Genomic DNA, 22,090 nt, shown 5'->3' with positions numbered 1-22,090 from the left:
GTAATGAAAAGGTCAAAAAATGAATAAATAACCAGTAATCATCCAGTTGCAACATACAATCTGATACGTTTATACATCGGGTCAAGTCTCCATACCCTATTAGAACAGAGAAATGAAATTATGAGGACAAATCTCAGGATAGTGAAGTTAGTTATTGTATTAGCGGTAATAGAAAAGAATAGACATCGAAGGTTCAATTCAAGAAAATATATATTGGTGTAATAAATACAAAAAATAATGAGGAATTCAGAAGTTTAAGATTTAAGGGAAGATATAGAATGAATACACCAATTTTGAGACGTTCCACTTAACGTTCCTAACTATTGTTTACAATAATCACGAGGACGCTACCCAGATTGTTTATAGCTATTATCATGGGTCAGTCCAATTGTCAGTAACTTCATGGATTGATACCATGTTTTAGTTTGGCTGCCACTAACCTTCTTCCAACCTACTCCTACACTAGACATCTCCCGTCGAGGTAGGCGGTTGTTGGGCATACGTATTAAAAGAGACATTTCGATTGAAAATGTTAAAGAATTCATCTTAGTTTTACGAGAAATATGATCACCATTAACTTCCGTTCTGATCCATGTTTATTAACCAGTTAATACACTGAGTTGTATGCTTTCTAAAACCTCAACTAGGGGATTTATGATCTTAGTCCTACACAGTTATTTTTCATACCAAGATGTTATCTCATAAAAAGACTACCTATCTGCTTCTTTCACTCAGTTCTAGTGTTGGCAAATTACGGTCCATATAAGAACTGCTCAGATGGAATTTTGAAATCCGTTCAAAAAGGTACTGGTTAATTTTATGTCAGTTTCACATTAAGTTATCATTTTAAAAAATACTGTCTTCCTTTCTTTTTTATATTATATTTCAATTTCATCAGCTTTTGTTCGAAATGAATCCATAGCCAGTTATTTGGAAGCACAACGTTACATAGAAGAACTTCAACGATTTATTGAAGATGCAAATTATAAATTATCTATTCAATTAGAACCTCCACCTACATCATCTCCACCAGATGTATCACGTCAAAATAATGTCCCACCGAATTATTCATTTTTAAGTAATAATGATAATATATTAAAACCTGTGCCAATTTATAATTGTACAACAAACATTACTTCCAATTGTGATACAATAACAACAACAACAACTACTACTACATTGTCTTCCATTAAAACTACCACATTATCATTATCCTGTAAAACTATAAATAACAAAACAACAGGAACAAGGCATACTAACAAAGGTAATCCATCTAATTCAACAGTGAATCAACTTGAAAAACAAATCAAATCCAATTCAATATTATACGATTTACTTGAAGCACCAATTATACCTCCACCACCTTGTGTTAAACAAACATATTCTCAAGAAGATATTTCAATGCCATCAAGTATTCATTGTTTAACATCAAACCATTCTGTGGTGAATTCAATTCAACGGCCTCGAAAACGACCAACTCATCGAAAACTAGGCAGCTGGGGAGGTAAGCATTGATTGGTTTAAATTCTTTACTCCATCAAATTACTTATGAATCATAATTAAAATTCTGTGTGACACGATTATTTATTTATTTAAACATATATAGACATTAGTACAAGATGGCATCAAATAGATATGCGCCACATAAATCATTCGATTTGTGTAAGGGCTAGGATAATGCCCGGGTGCCCAAACAGAAGCAGGTGGTTTACTTAGGGAGTCACACCCTGAGCCTTTGACCTTAAGGTCTGATCCACAACGCAGTAGAACAAGGTCATGAGATACAGTCCCATGGTATTCGGTGATCAACAACATGTCCATACTCCATTTGTTCCTTTGGGATCCTGGAGACAGCCCATGTACATCATTGGTTTAAAATCACTGTTTTCTAACTCCCCCAGATGGATCTTCCATTTCCACCAACCCGTTTAAAGAACCGGACATTCGCTTCTCGTGTTGTCGATTTCGTAAACAACAGTAATGCCGCGAGAAGGCAGTGAGTAGGACTTCCCTGACAATGTTTGTATGCATGTGGCCATGTGAGAGCATTTGGAGATGAAGAGTTGACTCTTCTCACTCTTAGCCGTACCAGTTTCTTGATATGACATATAAATTTAAGTATTTTTCCTTCTTCGGTATACTACTCTAAAATTTCTATACAATAATGAAATTGGTCTGGATAACAGAGTTTATAACACTGTTAGGTTGATTACGCAAATTATCCGCTATATACAAACCGAAACACGTTATATCACATACCCGGTTCACGATCAAAACTATAGAACCAGAGTAAATCCAAACAATACCATATTCCACAAAGTTACATACAGTCACTCTCAATGAGTCCAGAGTAGAAGTCATTAAGAGGTAAGGAAGCCACATATTTAATAATAATTAAGCTGAATACCTGATGTTTCTTCTAAAACTCAGTGACCAATCACATTGATCGACCCACTTTTTCCATAGAACATTTAGTTCAATGAATTGTGATTAGATTGTAGTATGCCTATAAGCATTTATTCTTCCAAATTCAATGTAAAAAATTCATTAAAAGTTGATCATCAAAGAATATACTTCTTCTTTATTTGACTAATTAAAACAGTTTTTTTAAAAAAAAGCTTTTTACCTTACTAGGTGGAACGGAAATGACTCTTTTAGAGCTTAATGGCTATTCGTGAACTGAAATGTCCTCTTTCTTTGTTTTGAAGGAGGCTTTGATGATCCTTGGTCCATGTGACTCCCATCCTATAAGTTCATTTTGTGCTTGTTTGGACAGCATCAATGCAACTCCTTGTGTATATGAAGCACTTTCTTCTTCATGACCGGAGTATAACAGAAGCTCCCTTGAAGTTAGTCGTTGTTGTCCAACCTGCGTCCAATGTGTTTCTTTCATTCTAAGCACCTCCAGGTTGTATCTCTTCATTTCTGCAACAATTTGGTAGACTCTCCCGGTGTCCCACATTGTACGAGCATTCCATGTACCTAAATAAATGGTTGCTCTGGTTGTCAGCAGCGGCGTCAGCCTCTTGACTTCCGAAGGAACTTGGGTTTCACCATGAGGCGTCATAACTCTTCTAAATGGAGACTTTCTTACCAGCAGGGAAGAGTTTAAGTGGTTTGAATTGTTTTTCCTGGTTATCGTTTTAGTTTTCTACGGGATGGGGTCTCTAATCCCATGCCCAACCCTCCTCCTTTATCCGGTCTTGGGACCGGCAGTAGCCTCAGAGGGGCTCCAGACGGAGTTAATATCGTTTTAAATGTATGGGATCATTGTTACTTGGTTCATGTGTTAGGGTTTAGGTTAAACTTATATAATGTGATTACTAGTCATCTCGTGTGTTTATTCAAATCTTAGTTGGTTTACACTGGATTTGAAGATGTTGACTGGTTAAAAGTGGTGTCAGAGCCCTACATCATTGTACAATTGCTTAATATATTATAACACTCAGTAGGTATTGTTTTTTAGAAGAAACTAAGGGATTTTCAATAGAATAAATTTTTTATTTCATTTGAAAACTAAAACATAGTCAGAAACTTCAAATAGGCACCTTTGGGGAGTATCTTTATGCTTTCTATTTCTTACAATCTCATTCAACTGAATATCTTTCAACATCTGTCTACTGAAATTCAATCCTGAAGATTTTGTTCTTCAGTCGAACGTAATTCCATACTTATTACACTACCAATATCTAGGTTAATCGTTTTTGAATCTTCAAATAGACAAACAGCAAAGCGTGATTATTTTACATACTGTTCACTTGAGATTCTATGAATACTGATGTTTGTAGCATGTATGTTCATGGGTATCAAAGACATAGTATACATCTACAATACAAGATTTTAAAGTATTTATTGATGAAATAAGTTGTATAGTTTTAAAAACAGCATTTACTCACTAAAGATCTTCTTCTTGTAATTTGAAGCCCTGTTTGAAGAAGCCAGCAATCATTACTTCACTGTTTTTAAAGAGAGAAAAAAAACTGTTTCCGTAAGCTCTCCATTTACTTATGTATTACTGTATATAGTTGAGCTTATTATGTATGAAACTCATCAAATTGGCTATATATATATGTATATGCATATATTCATTTGTTTATTTTCATAAAGGATTCGGACTATTATTCTGTGATAATGATACAACACCGACTATTGATAAAGTAAGTTGTTTTTTTCCTTGTTTATGATTCAATAACGATATACCTCTTTCATTTCTATTTGTTCATCAACTCCTTACAACCTATGCTAAATGATTATTCAAAGTGAATAAAGCAATCTGAAGGCTACATATATATGTAATTTAGTTTAGAACTATACTCATTTGTAACCTGTTAATAAGTTGATCTCGACTTCTTTAAACGGGTTGGTGGAAATGGAAGATCCACCTAGGGGAGTTAGAAAACAGTGATTTTAAACCATTGATGGACATGGGCTGGCTCCAGAATCCCAAAGGAACAAATGGAGTATGGACTTGTTATTGATCACCGGATACCATGGGACTGTATCTCCTGACGTTGTTCTACTGCGCGTTGTGGATGAAACCTTTAGGTCGAAGGCTCAGGGTGTGACTCCCTAAGTAAACCACCTGCTTCTGTTTGGGCACCCGGACAGTATCCTAGCCCTTACACAAATCGAATGATTTATGCGGCATAATAGTAATTATTATTATTGTCTGAGTATATGTATATATATATATATATATATTTGAAGGATAATTAAGGGTATGGCAACTCGAATTTACGTACGTACGTACGTACGAAGTCCTGCGTTGTTACTGACTGACCTATAGATTATCTTTAACAAACAATACTTTTACACAACATTAGTATATTGAAATAAGATTTACAAGATAAATACTAGAGTAGTAGGGATAATAACAGCGTGAGTGATAGTGGTAAACGCTAAACATAAATAAAACATTTTTATAAACGAAGATGGATAGTGGCTAGTAGTGGAATCCAAGACGTGCGTTTCTTCCAATTTGGGACTCGAACCGAGTACCATTCGCTTCAAACGTCATCGCGTTATCCACTCAGCTACTGAGTCCTGACAGCCACTTACTTGTGCAATGTAGTAAATTTAAATTCACTTGGTACTGAGTTCTGATAGACTGATCAATTGCAGTCTTAAACCTCAATGGGAAGATACAAACGAAACAATACCAAGTGAATATTAAATAAAACTCAAGATTAAATACATTTGTGGCAATGTGATCAGCTCTGATATATATCAGCCATCATTTCCAACCATTGGTTACAATAATCGCGCGGACCCCAACCAATTAGCCCTCACTTATTAACATGGCTGAGACCGCCACTCAACAACTTCATGAACTGATTGTGTGTCGTGATTTGGGCAATCTAGTTTTTTACCTACCTACTACTACACCTACACTAGGATTATTATTATTATTACTATTATTAGCTTTAGTCAATATTATATTTTCGGTATTTCAATAAGTTTCCATTTTTTACTTCTTGGTCGATCCTGACGATAAATATTGAGTGGTCGCCAGTTACAAGTTAGTAGTTCAATCAATCGACATCTAAATAATGTACATTCTTTTTGTTGCATATTGCCAGCAACCACGATATCTCTGATTGGGCCTTTTGTAACTTGTACAAAGAAAGATTGTACAGTTTTCAGAAACGCACTTGAATAGGTTATGCAATTAATAACCATAATGATGTAATAAAACAAACAAAATTAGATAACTTGTTAAAATATGTAGATGATGATAGGAACAGGTAGCCCAGATATTCAAGCAGGCCGATACATCATGCATTGAAGTAGAAGGTAGTTAGTTATATATAAAACTTGTCCTAATCACCTTATAGAAGGTTTCTGTAATCTTTTTCATCCCCTATGCTAAAATGATCGAAGAAAATAATACATATAACAGATAGGCGGCAAAATAGTTATTTCACATTATTATTACTTGATTTTCGATTTTGTGTTGATCTCATAGATCCATTGCTAACTTCTACTTAATTTCCTTAGTTAAAGTCAATTATTTTTCACTATGGAATTATGTGATGATTTCTTTTTTATTTAATCTTCTTTATAGACTGAAAATAAACAAAATTTATCTACTTCAACTACTACTACTAATACTGGTAGCAGTAGTCAACTTTTACCTCGGTCACCACGTTTTAATAGGAATATGAAATTATCTTTTGATAATGTGTAAGTCGCTAATATATATATATATATAATTCGCCTGCCAGGGAAGTCCTATTCACTGCCTTCTCGTGGCGGGGGTGTTGTTTACGAGATTGAGAGGACGAAAATTGAATGTCCGGTGATTTAACCGTGCTGAGGGATACGCAGGATCCATTCAAGGGAGTTGGGAAACCCTGATTCCAAACCATTGGTGCATATGGGTTGGCTGCAGGATCCTAAGGGAACAAATGGCGTATGAACCAATCGTTGGTCACCGGCTATCATGGGACTGCATCTCCTGACGTTGTTCCACTGCCTTGTGGATTAGAATTTTAGGTGGAAGGCTCCGGTTGTGGTCCCCTAAGAAAACCACCTACTTCGGTTTGGACACCCGACCAATATCACAGCCCTCACGCAAATCGAATGAGATTTGTATGGCAAATATGTATCTGGTGCTCCTTTGTACCAATATCCGTGTTCAAATTATATATATATATATATATACTGAACGGAAATAAATTAAGTCCTAACGGAAGATAAAGAGCCCATATGTCTGAAGCATTGTAATCAATTTTCAGTCATATCCCTCAGTATCCCCAACTACTGGTTGCATGGATCTTAACTAGGTACACCATATCTACTAGCATAGCTCGGTCCAACACTCAGTGTTCTCATGGTCTAGTGCCACTTTTTATTCTGGCACCCCTAACCACCTTCCAATCTGCTCCTATTCCAACCAACATTGCCTGTCGTGATATATGACAGTTGAGCATGTTGAGGCTAATTTCCTCTATAAATGACTCCAATAAATGATATCTCGTTAACTGAGTATTTTAGGTAGGCTAAATCTCCTAGTAGAATTATGGATTTACTGGAGGTTATTCAGAAGCTTGAACACCAGTTGTAGCGATATTTTTATTGTTCAAGATAAATAAAATCCACAACCGTACAGTGAGCAAGCACACTGTGAAACCACGAGTGTGTGTGTGTGTGTGTTAAAAATCCATATATATTTTTGAGTGTCAATCAAGTGTGGATAAATTATTGATTATCTGTATGTTGCAACGAATAGGAGAATTATTATTATTATCATCAGCTTTATTCAATATTATATTTTTGGTACAATATAGAATTCTCAGCGCAAAGTATTTCGACGAGTTTCCGTTTCTTTCTTCTTGGTCGGTCCTGGCGATAAATATTGAGTGATCGCCAGTTAGATGTTAGCAGTCCAGTAAATGAACATCTGAATAATGTGCATTCTTTTCGTTGTATATTGCCAGCAACCACATTGTCTCTTACTGAGCTTTTTGTAACTTTGATAACGAAAGGTTGTACACTTTTCAGAAATGCACCAGAATAGCTTATTCGATGAATAGACATAATGATATATGAAAACAAACAAAAATAGATAACTTTTTGAAATGTTTAGATGGCAGGAACAGGTAGCCCAGATGCTCAAGCAGGCCGCCAATTAAGGTTGTATGCAAACACGCGCTCAAACATACACACACAGAAATTAACATAGTGAAGTGTCTGAATTACAGTGAGTAGACAAATGATACAATATCTGAATGGGCTTGCTACAAGCACACTTATCGTATGCCTACACCACTTCATTTGATGAAAATTCACAATCACTGTTGACTATTACGTTTCGTCTAACTTCAATATTGCTCACTTAGTTGTCCCAACATATGTCCCAGCGATGCCTCGAAAACAAATATGATCGAGAACCAGCAGTTTACGCATGTCTACTGTTTTTATGAGGTCAATACATGTAGGGTAATAAAAAGTGGAGTGCTGGTCATTATACTCTCCCCTTCGTTGGAAGATAGAAATCTTGTTTTCGTCACGCTTGATAATCAGAAATTCATGTATCTTCCTTTCAACCCTTCTATTCTTTCTATGAGCCATAATTTTTCATTTCTTCAATAGTCTCTTACTGATATATATTTATAATTTTACTGCAATATTTTAATATCACACGTCACCACGAATAGCTCAGTGTTAACATCTCAGACTGTGAAGCTGGGTGATGCATGTTTGAATTCCATAGGAGCATCAGTTCTTTTAAGACAGCAGGTATGCCTTCCAGACCAGTTCCAACTATCACAAAACCTAGATCCACGTCTTATTCTGAACTATCTTCAACCACTTAAAACCTCCATAACCCCACTCCTACACTACATTTACGAGTCTATCTCTTAACCATATATATAATCCATTTGAAGAGCTTAGTTAGTGGTTAGCATTTTTTTAGCAAGTTAGTTTTCTACGGGACGTGGTCGCTAACCCCATGCCCAACCCTCCTCCTTTATCCCGGGCTTGGGAACGGCAGTAGCCCCATAGGGGCTCCGGGCGGAGTTATACGTTTATTTGTCTAACTTATTTATTTATTGTACACTTACCTTTGTACTTATTGTGTTTTTTTTCGCTTGTCTATATTTATTACTTGTCACAACCCTATCCTGTAGTGAATCTCCGAAAAATTCCTTATCCAATCACAACCATGGATTCATCAACAAATCTTCACCTACAATACTCAAAAAATATATGAATACTAATAATAATGATAATAATATTAATACCAATATCAAAACTTCTAAACAACGCAATGGTGATATCAATTTAATGTTTGATCATTCATCGTCTAATTCGTCGACATCTTCACCTCACCTTCTTGTATTCACTGATTGTTTAAACAATCCAGATAATAATAATAATAATAAACAATCAATAAAAAAAGAGCAAATGATTTCTGGCAATTCATCATCATTATCATCACCTTCATCATCGCATAATTCTGTCATTGAATTACAATGTATTATGAAATCAAAATCAAAGGATTCACAAAATCAATCATCTATATTCTTTCATGATATATTCAATGCAAAAACTGCTCCTGTTACACCATGTCGTAGAATAAAACAACATCAACATAACTATACTACTAAAATATCAGATACAGGAATATCAAATTATGAACCGAAAAAGTGTACAAATATCACTACTACTACTACTACTACTACTACTACTACTACTACTGACAATGATAATAATAATAGTACTAGTAGTAAGCATAAATCTTCTACAATGCTTGTTACTAATACATCATTTAAAGATTTCAATAGTGGACATTATCAAAGAAAGAAAAATCTATCCTATTGTAATGCATCTACTGAACGTAAATTAACTACAAGACTTTAGATTAAATTGAGTTATTGTTTTACTTTCTATTCATTTTTCAACTATGTTGACATATACAACTGAATTAGGAAAGAGATAGGTAGAGAGAGAGTGTAAAAGAATTAGATTAAATCCTATGTGTTATGCCTCTCTCCCCCCCCCCGAATTTTCTTTTTCTCTATGTATTTAAGGTGTTGTTTTTTTCTAGACTCTGTACATACCGAAGCATTTATATGGCCTAATATAATTAAATGTACATAGTAAGTAAAAGAATTCAATGATACATTTACACCGTGTGAGTGTGTGTGTGTGTGGGTGGGTGGATGGGTAGGGGATATTAGCTACCACTATTGTTGTTATGCAAGACTCATTTCATTTGTTGATCACAGCTACATATGATTTGTTACTTTTGTTTCCATATTTATGTTTGTATAGGCGTTTATGCACCTGTATTCACATATCTTATTGATTGTTCACCTATGTGTTATAAAAGGAAAATTTCTCGATTAGTATAAGATTTCAACAGGTCTTGTCAAGATTTTCATATGATATCTAGATGGTTCAATATTGAAAAGGCGTTTTGTTATGGTTGAATACTTTTGATTTGTTTACATCCCTTATTCCTACTGTATGATTTCAACTCGGTGATTCAATAGTATTATGTTTATCACAACGATATTGTCTTCAGTTCCATTTTATGTAGCTGCTTATTAATAACAAGTTTTATTCAAGAACAGAACAACTGTTCAGGAAGTTAGCTAAAATTGCTAAAAAAATAAATAACACATACTACTACATAGAAGATCATAAAGAGAAAAGCAACATTCTCCAATACAACACAATATGCATCAATCGAATCATACTTGACGGAGAAAATTTGAAAGATGTAAAAACCTTTACATATCTGGGGAGCATCATTGATGAACATGGTGGATATGATGCAGATGTGAAGGCGCGGATTGGCAAAGCAAGAGCAGTATATTTACAACTGAAGAACATCTGGAACTCAAAACAATTTTCCACCAACACGAAGGTCAGAATTTTCAATAAAAATGTCAAGATAGTTCTACTGTGTGGGGCGGAAACCTGGAGAACTACGAAAGCTAACATCCAGAAGACACAACTGTTTATTAACAGTTTTTCTACGCAAAATACTTCGGATCTGTTTGTCAGACACTATCAGCAACAACCTACTGTGGGAGAGAACAAACCAGATCCCATTGGAGGAAGAAGTCAGGAAGAGGCACTGGAAGTGGATAGGACACACATTAAGCAAAGTACCCAACTATGTCACAAAGCAAGCCCTCACCTTGAGATTTTCAAGATCAAAGAACACATTACGCCGAGAAATGGGGATAGACAAACATGAGAAGAATGAACAAAAATTGGATAGAACTAGAAAGGAAGTCCGAGGACAGAGTGGAATGGAGAATGCTAGTCGACGACCTATGCTCCATTGGGCGTAACAGGCATCGAAGTCGAAGAAGACTACATAGGAGATATATTCATAATTCTATTGTGTCACATTCCTGCTTTTCACATTGTTGAATACATTTTATTGCTACTAATATTATCATTATTCACAGTCATTATCACTGAATCCAAGAGTTACTTTTAATCTTTTATGTTGATACACGTGTACTGTGTGTGTGTGTGTGTCGCACCAAACCATGCACTATAATGATTCTTTGTTAAGTAAAATAACAAACTTGTTTGTCTACTTATGTTCAACAAACTATCACCGTATTCATGTAATCATTGCTTAATCTACATTTCAATGCACTATGAATTTTGTGTGTTTATTAATGTTGAGCTTAAATTATCATATTCATATGCATTGATTATCTCACTTGCACCTATATGAATTATGTTTAATATACATAACACTTTCATTTTGATTTATACTGAAATTCTTCTTCATTTTTTTCACTTTTTTAGATGGGAAGAAAATCTCTGTTGCTAAACGATTACTTCATAATTTTCCACTTAGTAATTCACCTTCAATACTCCATCAATCATTGTTTATATCACCTCAAAAAGATCATTCATTTAATATTTGTACTACATCATTAACAAATCATATTGATCCAATTCATTATCGTCTTTCACAAACATTTCCATTTGTATTGCCTACATCAAAAATAAGATCATCATCGTTACATTTACCTAAGTTATCATCATATCAACAACAATCTCAACATTATTCTTCTACAAATCTATCTCATTTAGCCTTAGCTGCTCTTGCAGCTGCCCAAGTAACAATTTCTAATAATAATAATAATAATGATTATAAACATATTACACATGATGAGAATGTTACTTTTGTTCATCGTCATCATCATTCCCCGGTTTTCATGTCAACAGCGAATGTTTCTCATTCACAATCCTCTCCAGTAAACTCAACTTATTTAAATATAAAATTAGCAAATAATTTAGAAGTAATTCGAGAAGTAAGCTTCTTTTTATTGAATATTTAATATTTTGCTTAATCTTTTTGTGCATCTCTTTCGAGAAAGTTGAGGTTAGTGTTCTGCTGTTTGATACTCGTAAGCTACTAGTATTTGACCACAAATGCCTCAGAAATATTGCTCTCATCTGCTGGCATCACTGGATAAGTAGTAGTGAGGTTAGACGCAGGAATGATGGTAAATCAGTCGATGAGGTTGTGAATCTTCATCGGCTGAGATTGTTAGGCCACGTGTTACGTATGCCTGAACACCGATTACCACGACGCGCAATGCTGACTAGTTTTGGAGACGGTTGGAAGAAAGTTAAGGTCGGCCGAATCAAAACATGGCATCAGTCCTTGAAGTCATTAAGTTCGGGTCTTAGCCATGTTGGTAGATGCAGACTACTTGGTTGGAGTCCGCGTGACTATCGTAACCAATGTTTGGAGACTGGGTGACATGGCTCAGAATCGACCACAATGTCATCGGTATATACATAACATTTCAGTACATATATGGTTGTAAGTAGCTGATGAGAAATCATGAAATATGAGATTATGTTATTCTGCCTCAATTGTTATTTTGGCTTCATTCAAGTTAATAAATAGAACCAACTGTTATATCTTGTGGCTTTGTGTCCTATTAATTTATGACATAATGATACCTTCAATTAGAGAACAGTGATTTATCGACCGGACCAATGACGCATAAAACCCGTACGAACAGTCTACAGTCTTTATCGGTCCTGGTTCCCGCCTAGCTCTGCTTATTAAGTCCAGAACATCAATCTCAGCCTCTGCAATATGAATCATATATTTCAAACATACTCCGTTTACATACAAACCAAACAGACCATATCGTACCGTAAAATAGAAAATAACATTTGTACATGATCCAGTGAAAAGTGACTGTGAATTTGGGGGACAGTAATTGATAGACTGGGCATAACTCCAGAATGGTAAATCGTATAATAACAGGGTGAGACTATAATCTATGGACGACCTATGAGCGACGCCAAAGTGACCTTGAGAGTGTTTACCCACTTACTAGGGCCAAATGAGGGTCATAAAGCCATCTGAAGAATAAGGATTATGATTTACAGTTGATGGTTAGGGTTACAAAATTAGATTTAGGGTTTTCATCACGAATTAACATCAGCTATAATGCCAAGTGTTATAATCTCTTTCTTACGGTTATGACCCAGCTATTCCTATTGGTTAGTATTCTCGGACACCGATTCACTCGACAAGTCCCCAAATCAGAACACGGTTGAACAGGAAAGAGATTATATTCCAAAAAAAACAAGGTTAGATGGAAGTAAGAAGCACAATAGGAAAAACGTTAGTACATTTATAGTTTTTATACAAGAAGATTCTAGAGTGTTCTCCAAGCATCGAATAGTGCTGATTGAACAAGAATTAGCCAATCAGCGTGCACCAAAGCAATCGTGCATTGAGCATGCTTTAATCCAGTCTATGTCCCGCTAACACCAAGACTGTATTTAGCCAAATGGGTGAATGAATTTTGCGCCAAAATCTGAGATCTGTTATCGTAAATCTGATTGGTTTGTCCGTAAATTATAGTCTCACCAATAATAGTTTTGATGTGAACAGAGAAACAAGAAGCCTTGACAAACTGCGAAAGCTATTTTTTGGGACTTTATTTCGATTCATTCAAAGCTTGTAAAACAAGAACATTTATTTTTGTCCCTAATCTATTCAACAAATCATAAGCTTTCGTTTGATGTATGATTCACTGTCATAGCCCTTTTCTGTTCCGAAGCTATTGTAATTTAAACATTATTTTGTACTCTATTTTCTACGCTAATCTCCAGTCTTGGACATAATTGTATATTTTCTAATTACTGTACTTTGTGGTCGGGTTAATCATCTACTTATTCATGTATCTTTTTACACTGATCTAAAAATCGGGAACCAGATCGGAATCGAGTAGTGTTCCAGTTGACTTGTCTTCTCTCACTCGCGCGCTTGTCAGCCAATCAGGTGATAGAATAGTTTTATTCTCTCTACCCCACTTCGAACTCACGCGTACCAGCCTCAAGGTTAAGCCGGTCAGCCTATCGCGCCAAAGTCTTAATCCAGATAAGACGAGTTATCCTCAGCACCAAAAATGGGTAGACAGATCAAGAACGTAACAAGTTCATGGGTCAAAATAAGGCTTATCATAAGAGGGACACGAATATGAATAGTTTAATTGTTTAACAACTATACGATAAAAATATACGCATAGTATTAGTCCAGAAGTACATTCCAACAGTTACCATTGATTATTCTCATCGGGATATAACACCAACTGGATGAAATTTCTGAAGAGTCACGTCTGTGTTCATATTTCGAAGTCACTCAGTGGTTTTGTAACAATCCATTACAGAATTCCTAAAGAAACGAGATCAAAGTTTTTTTTGGACGATTGTCTAATCGCTTGTCAACTTGATTCTCACTATTTCAAATTGTTTCAATTAGTAGGTATAATGAAAACTACGTGTGTGTGTTTTTTTAGTTCAATTAGAAAATAGTTCGGATTGGCCCATCGTTCACATTTTTGACTAAAATGTGATCAATTTTGGTTGGTATATATGTATATCCTGTGGATCACCTCAAACATACTCATCTATTTTATAATGAATATGTTTTCATAATTCAAAACTAACCTTAATTCATATTTATCTGTGTAGTCTGAAGAAGTGAGTTATACTAAGTCACGAAACATCAGAAACACAAATTTCTACTCATCGGTATATATTTATTATTGGCGTTAATTCATAGCTTCAGATTAGATATAATTAAATAATGCTAATGTTACGCTATGATTATTGTTTCGTATTTTATCTCTAGGGTCCTTTACTATGTTGTACTACCTCTTTAACATCATTTAAAATTGCCAAGTTCCATAATTCATCATCAATCAGTAGTAGTAATACATCATCATCATCACCACCACCACCAGCACCACAATTGTCAACTTCATTTACAGATCATTCCAATATTTCCACGATTCCATTTTGTCAAACTCTTCATAATATGAATCCATCAACTTTGGAATTACAAGTAAATAATAATCAATCACCAATAAAACAACAAAATAAGTTAAATATACATTCACCACCTACTATTACTGCTAATCTTTCATATTCTTATTCACAAACTTCTTTATCTTCCATGACGTCTACTTCGTTATCGTCTTCCTCTTCTTCGTCTTCCAATAATAATAATAATAATAATATCCATGATGGTGAACAATCTACAGACTATAGAAATGAACATTTATCCCCTCAATTAATTGCTACTAATTGTCATTGTAAATATTTAAGAAAATCTTTATTTTCACGTACATTTTATAAAAAATTTAAAAATTATTGGGCTGTACTACTTATTTCATTAAATACTAATAATCATAATGATGAATATGCTTTTTTAGTTTTATTTAAAACTCATACAAAACAATTAATTTCATGGTCATCTATTTTATCTTCACAATTGAATAAAACAAAAATGTATAAAACTCAACTTCTTTTCAACTCACCGAATTATGTAAGTTTTTTGTGTGTGTGTGTGTGTTCTGATTTATTACTTTTAATAGTTATATCACTTGATGAATTGATACGGACGCAACAAATTCATATCAGCTAAGAGTGGAGTGAATCAGCTCTCTCTCTCTCGAAATTCTCTCACATGGCTACTGTCAGAGAAGTTCTACTCACTGACTTCTCGTGATGAAGATGTTGTTTACAAAATTGAGAAGATGAAAAACGAATGTCCGGTGCTTTAGTCAGATTGATAGACAGGGAGGATCTACTTAAGAGAATTGAGAAAACCTGATTCAAAACCAATGGTTCACATAGGCTAGCTCCATTACTCCGAAGAAACAAATGGTGTATGAACCAGTTGTTGGTTACCGACTACCATGGGACTGCATTTCCTGGTATTGCTCTATTGCCTTATGGATTAGACCTCGGGAAGTGGCCCCTTAAATAAAACCACGTGCTTCTTTCTGAGCGCTCGAGCAGTAGCCCAGCCCTCACACAAGTCGGATGATTTGTGCGAAGCATATCTATTTGATGTCTCCTTGTACTAATATTTATATGTTTAAATAAATAAATATTTTCGGGACTCCTCAACCACGAGTTTAGAGCTACAAACTTTGTGTTTCTCAGCAAGCACAATATCTTTAAAGCACTGAGCTGGGACAGAATGAACCACTTTCGCAATGCAAAGAGGAGATGGTCTAATGGGTAGAGTATTTGGCTTTCCCACAGTTTGACAGGAAAAAAAACGAAAATAAGTCTGCGATTGATGGTACGATGTACAATATCTCTATTTGCAACTTTGGTTAGATGTCGATTTAGTGGGTATTCACCGTTCAATACTATCAGTGATAACTGCCTGATTTTAAATGTAATTATCTCTTTAGGTCATGACAATTGAAGAAATAGAACTTCAGGAAATGCATTTCAAAGTTACTTTCTATAAAGTACAGGATTTCGATTCAATTAGCTAGCTTCGTAAAGATTTATATGTGCACAGTTTATTCCACTTGCCATATCACTGCTGTAGTTCAAGTTCAGAATGCCTTTTATTCGTTTACATCATGAACTAACTTAGAGCTAGATAATCATTGAAAACAAAGGATTATTGGACAAATGCTTCGTTTCCAGTAAAAATTAACTTGATAACCTCTATTTACAATCTCTCTAGGAAACATAACCAGAGCTTCTAAGTCTCATGACCAGTGCGTTACTGTAAGACTAATGTTAGCTTACAACTTGAGTCAAATTTTCAGCGATGAATCTATCCTAGTATTATACTTCAACACTAGAATAGTTAGTAACCGAAATTTCATTCCTGTCCTCAATTATGGAGCTTGAAGACAATAGGTGTATATTATGATATCCTTGCTTGTCAGCACCAACCAACAAAATCTGTTAACAACCTGTTATTCGAGCAAAATGAGAAGTATCACGAAAGTGTACAATATACTTCTCTTCTTGACTTTATGGTTAAAGAATATTGTGTGGTAATTTAGCAAGGGTCTAAAAACGTGAGTTCTAGGACTTTTTCAATGGAATGGGTTAGGGTACTCTTCCTCTACAAGTGACATATAATGCTTCTTTTGACAATGAAGAAGTTGACTCCTTCGAGACAATCTATTGTCATTCATTGCACAACATACTTAACCATATATTTGGCTTTGTATATCACTTTTTCAAATGTCTTATATCGATTAGCTACCATTAGATTGTATATTTGGGTCCCACTAAGTTAGTATCACTAGCTCAAAAATATAATTACGTGAATCTGCATATTTTTTCAACAAGTTGCGTTATATTGTTATGAATTCATTTATCTGAAGCATCAAACTGTCCATAACACTTATTTACGTAACACAATAGACTGTAATACCTTTAATGTACATCAGAACGGCTCTTAAATTGATAAGTCTTGCAGACTGAACGCTATATTCAGTTCCTAAGCTCTTCTAGTAACCCCCAAGCTAGAACTATACAGCGACCCGAACAAGAGAGAGAAGACGCAAAGTATGCGAAAAGTACTTTACTCCTAGGTTCATTTCAATACAGAAAATACGAGGCTTTTATATTTTAAATGTCCTTGGGTTGCTAGAAGATTCTGGAATGCTACTAAACACAGTAGCAGTGTAGCAATCAATCAATCAGGACCTCTACATGCGACGTTTCACTTCTTTGATATTTTTGGCTAAAACTTCAAGTGAACGCTGATTGGATGAAACGCATCTTAGTGTTTTCTGATGCTTGCTTATCTTTCGCAAGGAATTTCCTGGATCACTCCAACATAAATTATAATAGAAGAGGACTGTTTTATTTTTACGTTTTATTATTTCATGATTATCATTTGTTTTCAATCAATAATTTATTCTATATAACATTTGATTTTATTTATCTTAGTATTCAGCTAGTCGATGTAAAGTCTTACGTATACAAGATGCATGCTTTGATAATAATAATCAACCTCCATTGAAGGGTCATTGTATTCATCAAACTGTATTAGTTTTAGAAAATCATTCAAATAAAGAGAAAGTGTATCGATTAATGTCTCCAATTGCACAATATTCATGTATACAATCAATGACATGTAAAAATTCAAATAGAAGTTCTTCCAAAGTTATGGAACATGCTGATCAATTTGGTGTTGCATTGAATTCTGATATTCAGGTAACTGTTGTTTTTTTTTGTTCTTCACCAGTTCATTTATATATACAAATTGATTTTGATACGGCCGCCTGTAGCTCTTCTAAAGTTACTGCCGGGCACAAGCCCGGGTAAAGGAGGTTTGGTCATAGGGTCGGCAACCACGTCTTGCTAAGAAAAAACACCAACCAGATTAAACAAATTAAACCATCTAAACTCTGCCTTCAGAGTTGAAGGAAGAATTATGACTCCTCAGGATGAAAGCCGAGATTCTTCCGAAGTCACGAGGCCGATGCCTCTTCTAACAGCCAAAACAACAACTTTTATAGGTACATGGAACATCCGGACAATGTAGGAGACCGGGGAAGACCAGTCAAATAGCAACGGAAATGAGGAGATAAAAATTGACAGTACTGAAAATCATGGCCACTGAATTGGATATTAGAAATTTTCATTTGTGATTGTTAAACCTTAGTAAAAACAATTAATGTATTGGGGTTTCCTGTGGGTAAATTCCCTTTACGAATGATTGAGACTTTTTCTAATACGACGCAACGAATAGAATAGACCGTACATCTGATGCACAAAAACGCTTTAACGTTAATGAACCACGCATTAATGATGAGATAGTGAGAATGGGGCTTCTAGGATAACTTTATATCTCGTACAGAAGTCAAAAACTGGGAAGGAATAAGTCTGCTTATGTTGAAACATCCAATGATGTTAGAACACATAAAATAGCAAACGAAATATGACAACAATCAATCAGATAACAACAAATATTACTATCATGGAGACTAGCATTTCGAAAAATATGTAATATGAGACTAAATAATCTGATCCCTTATTATCACCTGCTGTGTTACGTTAGCACAAGACAGAATTATTAAGATAAATGGCAGTAATTGAAATAATAGTAGCACCAGTGACTATAAGAAAGATAAGATATCATGAATATAGTTGGAGAGAAAAAATGAAAACGTATCCATGACGAAGTACTAGGAATCAAGAGTGGATCTGTCACTTAGTTATGTCACCCAGTGTTCCCAACCACTGGTCACGCGGCTCTTAACCTAACAGTTTGCACAGTTTAGTTCGAATGAAGCTAAAACAAACATTGATGCAGAATAATATGAGTTTATTATATGTCGTGGTTTCTCATCAGCTGCTTCCAACCATATATGTATTGAAAGAGAATTAAGTGAGTGAAAACTTTTGTGAACTCTTCAAATCCTGTCCAATTATTTACGTAACCCATCTTATCAACCTTTAATTCCAGTAATCTTATGTAAACACTTCATAACCTTTAAAATTATCACACAATCTATCTCATCTGTCTATGGACCTTATTTGATTAATGCATCACCCAACACTTATGGTTTCAATGCCAAATCCAAATGACCTGTAATCCGTTTTTGAGCATATATATAGTTATTATTGATAACCTTTATCATTCTAATTCATTTCGTTTATCTATGCTAATTGCTTCACTTTATACCTTACCTCATTGTTAACTTTCAATACATATCAATGGTTGTAAGCAGTTGATGAGAAACCACGAAATATAATAAATTTATATGATGCTTTTTCAGGCTTTACTCAAATTCATAAAGGCAATCAATCGTATGAAATTTCTGAACACTTCATTTCAACAGTCAATGATCCCGTGTCTTAGTTTGACCGCTCCCGGCTTTCGTGAAGCCTACCCAAGCTAGTATTGTGTGTCGAGGTAAACGGTAGTCAGATAACTATTATTACTACGGCAGTTTGCAATTGAGCAGTGACCAGCACCGTTCTTTGGGCTGATCGATTTTTATAGACCAGTCGAAACCCAAATAACTCAGTAGTGCAGTCTCGAACTGTGAACACTGGATGATGCGGATCTGTACTCTAAAAGAATCATAAACTCCCTCAAGATTACTGACGAGTGCCAAATAGCCCGAAACCTAGGGCCAGGTCATCCTGGCAATCAATGTTACTCACCTAATGCTCTAAAACAATGTTGTAACAGTTTTATGAACATTAACTTACCAGACATTGAATATAAAGTTAGAGTGGTGTTTCAAACTTCCTCTTATCGTATCATGTTGCACACTCTTATTTATCAAAGTAATAAAACACAATAAATAAATTTGAACAATATTCAATATACGACCAGTCAAATAATCTTTTACAATTATTAACTACTTAAGAAGAAGCATCTAAAATATTCTGACTAGTTATTGACTATCTTGGAGAGTTTCTTAAGTTCTAGCGGAAGTCTGTGACGTATGTTGCGTTTATCAAGCTATCAGTGAGTGGTGATACGTTTTATTTATCAATGATGGCCATGATATTTCAAGAGTTAGCTGAAGTCAGGAATGTGTATCATAGAATATCAACTCAGCTTTTTCAAAGATATATTGCATTCGCCAACAGATTTAAAGATCCCTGTTTCAAACTGATGTGAAACGGTTATTTATTGTTTCCTGGCTTTTAGTTTTTATCTTGTAAGTTACAGTTTTTGATGAAAATAATCTCCAAACCATATCAAATATCTGTGGCGAAACATTGGGCATAATTTAAAAGCTTTGCGTGATTATTTAACTTGCCTCGTCAAATTGATCGAAAACACACACTAATGTGTTAAATTATACAAATGCACTATTGATGCTACATAAAGAGTGACTATTCAATTTGTATATAAGGTTCTAAATTTGCTTGGTATTGTTTACTTGAATCCTCCCATTGATGTTTAGCACCACAACTGGTCAGTTTCTTACAGGCATATGTGTATTACCTCGATACTGCCTTAATTCACAAGCATTGGAAGCAAAGATGGGTAGTGGCTAGCAGTGGAATCCAGGACGCGCGTTTCGTCCTATTTTGGGACTCGTCAGCTGGATGTATCTGCATGTCGGGGTTGATGTTCACTCTAGGACTCGAACTCAGTACCGTTCGCTTCAAACGCCATCGCGTTATCCACTTAGCTACTGAGTCCTGATAGCCATTTGCTTGTGCAATGGAGTGAGAAGATTCAAATAAATCGCGGTACTAGGTTCAAGTCCCAGCGTGAACATCAACTCCAAGATGCAGGTACATCCAGTCGACGAGTCCCAAACAGGACAAAAGGCGCGTCTTGGATTCCACTGCTACCCACTATCCATCTTTGCTTATGTAAGATTCTGTTTGGATTCATCTACATTGTAGATTGAAAATATCGGCTACATTGGTCACGGTTTGAATATCATCACTGTTGCCCCCCCTATTTTTCCATGTATATGCAATGTTCATTCACTTATTTTTTTTAAGAAAAACTTTCACGCTAAATTAAATGAACAGACTAGATTTAGCTGTGAAATCTTTTAACATAACAATATAACAATATCCATTTAATGCTCTTCTCTATTCTGTATTGTCTATTTCATATTATAATAGATTACAAATAATACACATCGTGATCTGCTACCTTCTTGGTCATGGACTACTAAAACGGTGCATCGATTCAGTCAAATAATTAAACAAAAATTTGGCACTATTTCAAAAATAAATCGAAATAAATATGACTTGTCATCTAACATAACAACAACAACTAACATTCCTCCTCCTCCTCCTACTAATACTACTACAATTACTCCTACCACTCCATCAAATGATTATTTATTAAATAAATCATTCCAATGGCTTCTTCCATTACTTACTCTATTTCCATCTACCTCACAACAAGTATCTAAGCATATGTTTCAAACACCATTTCTTAATTTATCCACAATGGAATGATCTCAATTTTTAAAACATTCTCTCACTCTCTCTCTCTCTCTGTTTGTCTTCATTCATTTTCAGTTTTTGCTTGTACAAATAAGATTTTTTTTTAATATATAAGCACATATGTGTAACAATTGAATAGTTATCATTTCTGTTAATTTACTTTATAATCTCTTATTTCTTTATTATAGATTATTTGACTTTTATGCTATGGCAACTTGAACTGGATGTACATACGTACGTAGATACAAAGTTCTATGTTGTTGCTAACTGACTTATTGATTATTCATCAATAAATATCATGATTATTTTGTTGTCACACAAACACCTACACACCCACACACACACACAAATCAATTGTTGGGCAAAA

At 34.9% G+C, this 22,090-nt stretch overlaps 1 protein-coding gene across 2 annotated transcripts in view; it reads left to right on the top strand.

Moving 5' to 3' along the window:
- RALGPS2_1 (RasGEF) overlaps positions 1-21,758 on the top strand; it is a 75,346-nt gene extending 53,588 nt beyond the window's left edge. The window contains exons 8-15 of one of the 2 annotated variants that reach the window (XM_051209910.1): positions 899-1,504; positions 4,108-4,157; positions 6,065-6,183; positions 8,634-9,343; positions 11,284-11,795; positions 14,648-15,343; positions 17,734-18,000; positions 21,394-21,758. In XM_051209910.1, coding sequence (XP_051072895.1) covers positions 899-1,504; positions 4,108-4,157; positions 6,065-6,183; positions 8,634-9,343; positions 11,284-11,795; positions 14,648-15,343; positions 17,734-18,000; positions 21,394-21,735 — 3,302 coding nt within the window. In that variant the 3' untranslated portion in view covers positions 21,736-21,758. Of the gene's footprint in view, positions 1-898; positions 1,505-4,107; positions 4,158-6,064; positions 6,184-8,633; positions 9,606-11,283; positions 11,796-14,647; positions 15,344-17,733; positions 18,001-21,393 lie in introns of both variants that reach the window. The other variant, XM_051209911.1, reaches the window with a different exon arrangement.
- Positions 21,759-22,090: the final 332 nt, after the last annotated feature.

The sequence above is a fragment of the Schistosoma haematobium genome, chromosome 1 (genome assembly GCF_000699445.3).
Source record: "Schistosoma haematobium chromosome 1, whole genome shotgun sequence".
NCBI classification, from domain to species: domain Eukaryota; kingdom Metazoa; phylum Platyhelminthes; class Trematoda; order Strigeidida; family Schistosomatidae; genus Schistosoma; species Schistosoma haematobium.
Note: the sequence above shows the minus strand (reverse complement) of the source record. Positions and strands in the feature narration are given on the sequence as shown.